The sequence below is a fragment of the Centruroides sculpturatus genome, unplaced genomic scaffold (genome assembly GCF_000671375.1).
Source record: "Centruroides sculpturatus isolate CEXI.00-Female unplaced genomic scaffold, Cexi_2.0 scaffold14, whole genome shotgun sequence".
NCBI lineage: Eukaryota > Metazoa > Arthropoda > Arachnida > Scorpiones > Buthidae > Centruroides > Centruroides sculpturatus.
Window position 1 is genome coordinate 26,436 of NW_019384312.1, and position 5,231 is coordinate 31,666.

At 30.5% G+C, this 5,231-nt stretch overlaps 1 protein-coding gene across 2 annotated transcripts; it reads left to right on the forward strand.

Moving 5' to 3' along the window:
* The first annotated feature begins 1,418 nt into the window (after nt 1-1,418).
* LOC111621916 lies at nt 1,419-3,102 on the forward strand. 2 transcript variants are annotated; one of them, XM_023364170.1, is made up of 2 exons: nt 1,419-1,664; nt 1,932-3,102. In XM_023364170.1, exons 1-2 carry the CDS (start codon nt 1,495-1,497, stop codon nt 2,971-2,973), a joined length of 1,212 nt encoding a protein of 403 aa, XP_023219938.1. In that variant the 5' UTR covers nt 1,419-1,494; the 3' UTR covers nt 2,974-3,102. The 2 variants fall into 2 exon arrangements, with proteins under 2 accessions (XP_023219938.1, XP_023219942.1); XM_023364174.1 differs by having other exon boundaries at nt 1,419-1,653.
* Nucleotides 3,103-5,231: the final 2,129 nt, after the last annotated feature.

Consider the following 5,231-nt stretch of genomic DNA (forward strand, 5'->3'; position numbering starts at 1 on the left):
AGATATAACAAACACATAAATAAATAACACAAAATAAATTGTAGCTATATGTCAATTCCGCGCGACACGTCCAAACACGTAAGCTGAACAATAGTGTGGGGGGAATGAGTAATCAAGAGTTGCGTGGCGCTCAAACAAACGACGAATCGACGAGATTTGAAAATCGTGTAACTCCGGGTTCGCGTAAGTCGGGGTATTACTGTATAATTTTTTCCCCAAGGATAACTACAGACATGAAGAGGTATGGAACAAATCTTTGTGAACTCTCTCTCGGTCACTTCGCGCCTTAGGGACTTAGAAATTGTCCTCTAAACTAGATTAATGTACCACCCGCATATAGAATTAATAAATTGTTGTTTCTTTGTTAAAATCTGTTTCCTCGTTTACTCGTATATCGTCTATCACCTTACCGACGGCACTCATCCTTCCTCCACTCGACCCGAACAAGTGAATCCCGTCATCGTGGGATAAATAAAAAGTTTTGCCATTTTGACAGTGAGCAGGTTTAACGACCTGTCGCCGGAACGGGAGACCTCCAACCTCCCCGGGGTTCACACAACTATCTGCAAACTTGTTTATTACCTCTACATTTAAGAATGACAACAATAGGCATTCAGAGACCAGATAGCCTATTGACTCTGACATCATTAGTAACTTTTAATTTATGGTATAAAAACAAAACACAGAAATAGTCATTCCATTTCATTTACAGAGCTATCAGCAACCACAGCTATACTTATATGAAAGCTAGAAAGAGAAGCTCGGAAAGGAAAAACAGAAATAGTATCATCAACCTCATTAAAGAAAACGAGGCACAAAACAACATTCAAAATTTCAATACTGTAAAATCCATGGGCAAATATGACTCATCACGCATGCTTGCTTGAATAAAAAAATGTATTAATGACTGTGTTTGCACTTGGGAATTGGGAATTTCATGGCAATGTCTTCTATATTTTAACTGTTAGAGCAAAATGGGTTATACGCATGTTTCTCCAATTCTTAAACCGTGGTTTATAATTGTAGTGTTATACGAAAAATATGTGTAATTACAAATTTCTAACTACGTAATTTAAAAAGAATTATTTATTTATTTCGTCTACCTTAGGAAATGTCGCTGGACAGAAGATCTCTTCCCCTAATAAATAACAAGAACCATAACAAATAAGACAAAATATAATACATAAAATTAAAATCAACGTAACGTAAAATCAACTTTATAATCAACTTTATAACGTAAAAATTACACATGAAGTATGTCTTCTACGTTGTTAATGTTTCTGGCTATACGGTGAAAGAAGGATCTGAGGTAAATAGATAAACGATAAATAAAAAAGTAAAGTTACAAGTTAGTTGAATTAAACAATTAGAATGAATCGCATAAACAAATATTTATTTATAACGAAACAATAGTCTTTATCGACAATAGTTTCTTCTCTTCTTATCCAAAAGTGTATTCAATAAAATTTCATTAATTTGGCATACGAATTTATAATGGAATCAATTAAAATACATTGTATGGATGGAAGAGAAATATCCGTTTCACGATCAATGTTTCGTAAATACAGTCCAAAACTAAGTTGCATATTGAAGCCATTTACATACAACGTATCTATTACCTTTTACTTGACTTATGCATTCGAAAATGTGAAGGTAATCGATGAGTAAGTTTTTTATTATTGAATTCTATAATAATTTTATTTTTAATACATATGTAGACTTTTTTTTTTGAAATCATTTATGCTATTATCAGTACAGACGAGTCCCAAAATGACGACAATAAGTGGATTTTTGTATAGTCTATTATGCCTAAATATTACTAATTAATCTCTGACAATGAAGCGTTTTTATAAAAATATAATATTATTAAATATATCTTTAAATATTGCATTCTAATCTAATCTTAATTGTCATGGTTTCCTAATATACAGATTTATGAAAGAAGAAAAGCCAAACTTTTACTCTTTGAAATCTGCAATGGACGTTTATCGAATTAGCAAAATATTGAAAATACTTAATTTAATACGTTACTGTCGAAATTATATGATTCGCCCTGTTTTCACGCCAAATGTTTGTGAAATTTACGAATTCGCATGCCAAAATACGGACTATGACTTACAAATTTATTGCTGGAGGAAATTTAGCAATGACTGGTACACAGTATTTTATGGAAATAAAAACGCTTTGGACTGTGATGAAATTGTGATTCGTAGACTCGTATCTCGTCCTATATATCATACTTTGGTGGAACGGACTATCTTTAAGATTGTTTACGAATGGGCAAGACGTAGAGTTAACTCGAATACATCCCTGCGGAAAATCATGGCTCCATTCTTAATCAACATTCGATTTCTTACAATGGATGATGGATTTTTAAAGGGCTATGTATATCCGAAACAATTTTTAACAGAAGAAGAAGTAAATGCCATACAACACTACAAAGCAACATCTGACAATTCAATGATTCCAGATAGCATTTGTAGAACGGATGTCTCCAGGAACAATGAAAAACCTACTTCTTGGTTCATATATTGTAATCGAAGTTCTTTCATTCTCGATCAAGAAATGAATATGGAAAACAAGTTTCAGTTCATTTCTGAAATATGGGTCGTAGAAGATTGTTTTCTCACTGGAATTATACTTCCTATTTCTCATAACAGCGAAGAAATAATCAGAATAAGAATAAAGAATTTTATTCATGGTGATGGTTTAAAAATCAAAAAACAAGATGAAGCCATTTGTCATAAAAGTGGATACGTTAAATTGAATCGAGTCATTTATGTTCCGAAATCTTCCATAGTTCGTGTGATAGCTAAAGTTAATGAAGATGACATTCCGAAAAGTCCCATACGAATTAGTAATTTGGCAACACGTTACATACATGATGAAGGAATGGCCATAACTTTCGGAGAAATTGCTCCGTTGATTAAAGATATAGAATATATATATTGTAATGTAAAACTTTACTTTTAAAAAAGTTTAAAAGCAGGAAGCTTTTTCAAAATTTCTATAACTTTTTTCAATTTTTTAGTTTTTATTAATAGCAAAATTTGTAAAAGAATATGACAGTATATGTTTCTTCATATAAGAAATAAAATTATTTGATGGAATCCAGTTTATTCTATTGTATTATTATATATAGTGTAATATTTTTTACGATTGTTTCGTAAGTGAAAGCGAAAAAACTCGCTCGTTAATAAAGAAAACGTGCTAATTTAAATGTAAATTTGAAACAAAGCTTAAACTTGAATTTTTTTACTTGATACGAATTCGTTAATATTGCTCGTACGAGAGCAGATGTTAATATTAACAAAAATGTTAAATTGTTTTTTCATTTTAACATCAAAATCCATGTAAACTGGTTGTTTCCATGGTGCAAAAAGTCCTTTTGCCATTATTATTAAAACATTATTATTGAGTCTAATAATTTTATCCCTCACTTTATCATATTCATATATACGCTTTACATGTAATATCAGTAAAATGTTAAAACAGAAAATTAAAATAGAATTTTAAGATTTAAAGTTTAAATAAATTAATTAATAATCATTACATTTAAGAGATTCTTCTGTTTTGTATTATTAAATTATGTTCATTTATTTTAACTAGTTTTTATTAAATAAGAACATTTATACGAAGATTAGCTCTATAAAATACAGTAGATTATACAATTAGTGATATTATAACATTTTACACAGAGACAATGCTTTTTCTGTATAGGAAATAAACAACCCACGAGCTCAAACAACATAGCACATCTATCGACAAACTCGCTTGTTATATCAACCTTTAATTGTAAAAACAATAGGCATTTAGAGACCAGATAATCTATTGACTCTGACATTACTAACTTTTTATTGCATAAAAACAAAACACGGAGACAGATTTTTCATTTTATTTACAGCGCTATCAGCAACGATAGCTATACTTATATGAAAGCTAGAATAGGAAGCTCGGAAAGGAAAAACAAAAATTGTATAATTAGCTTTATTAAAGAAAACACGGTGAAAGACACGAAACAACATTAAAAATTTTAATATTTTAAAATCCATGGAAAATATGACACAACAGGACTGCTTGCTTGAATAAGAAAATTTATCAAATGATGGTGTTTGCAATTGGAAATTACGACTTTTGTACGGGATGTCTTCTATATTCTAACTGTGTTAGAGCAAAATGAGTTGTACCCAATTCTCAAACCATGATTTACAATTACCGTGTTATACGAAAAACACCTGTAATTACAAATTCCTAACTATATAATTTGAAAATAATTATTTATTTATTTATTTCATCTACATTAAAAAAATGTCGCTGGACAGATCTTCTCTGCAAATAAATAACAAGACCTATAACGAAAAAAGAATATAATACATAAATAGAAAATCAACCAAGCTAAAAATACATAAATAGAAATTGCAATATATATATATATATATATACAGTCGACCCCTCTATAACGTGCGTTCCTATAACGACAATTCCTATAACGTAGCGAAAAAATTGTAGCAACATTCGTATAAAGTACCTCCTATAACGTCGTTTCGCGACAAGATTGATAGAATCTGGACCAATAGTGGATGAGCAGCCGAACTACTTTCCTCCGACCCTGCGCTACGCTACGGAGCGGCTAAATTGAGTTTGCTATCGTCTGTACAATATTATATATAAATTACATATAAATTAGATACTGTACATATAATTATATATTAATTATATATAAATTAGGTACTGTATATATAATTATATATTAACTTATTGTAACTTGTATTTAATTATAATAATAATTAAATACGTAATTTCCGCCGTCGAGCGTGGCGCCGCGCTATGGAGATTTTAGGTACTAAGTTGAGTTTATTATCGTCTGTTCAGTATGTAAATTAGGTACCGTAAGTCTAATACAGCACTAATTTTATACATTTCTTGTGAAAGAAACACTTCTTATTCAACGGCCATAAAAATTATTTATATTAATGATGTCTCCAAAGGTCAAGTTATTTTTCTGCGAAAAATTATTTATCAGAAATCGCGGCCGCCGTTTCGTGTGCTGTTCCGCGACGATGACAAGCTTTGAACAACGGGCGTAGTCGAATGGTGCACACTCGGTAAGTAATCCTATAATTTTTTGTTTATAGCATAGTTTATACAGATTATTCCTAAAAAATTATACGTGTTTTGGAAATGTTAAGTCGAATTAGTCTAGAATCGGTTAATTTTATAGAAGAAAACCT

Coding starts and splice junctions, on each gene's coding strand:
- LOC111621916 (XM_023364170.1), top strand. CDS start 1,495: ATGGAATCAATTAAAATACATTGTATGGATGGAAGAGAAATATCCGTT. Junction 1,665..1,931: donor AATGTGAAGGTAATCGATGA/GTAAGTTTTTTA, acceptor CCTAATATACAG/ATTTATGAAAGAAGAAAAGC.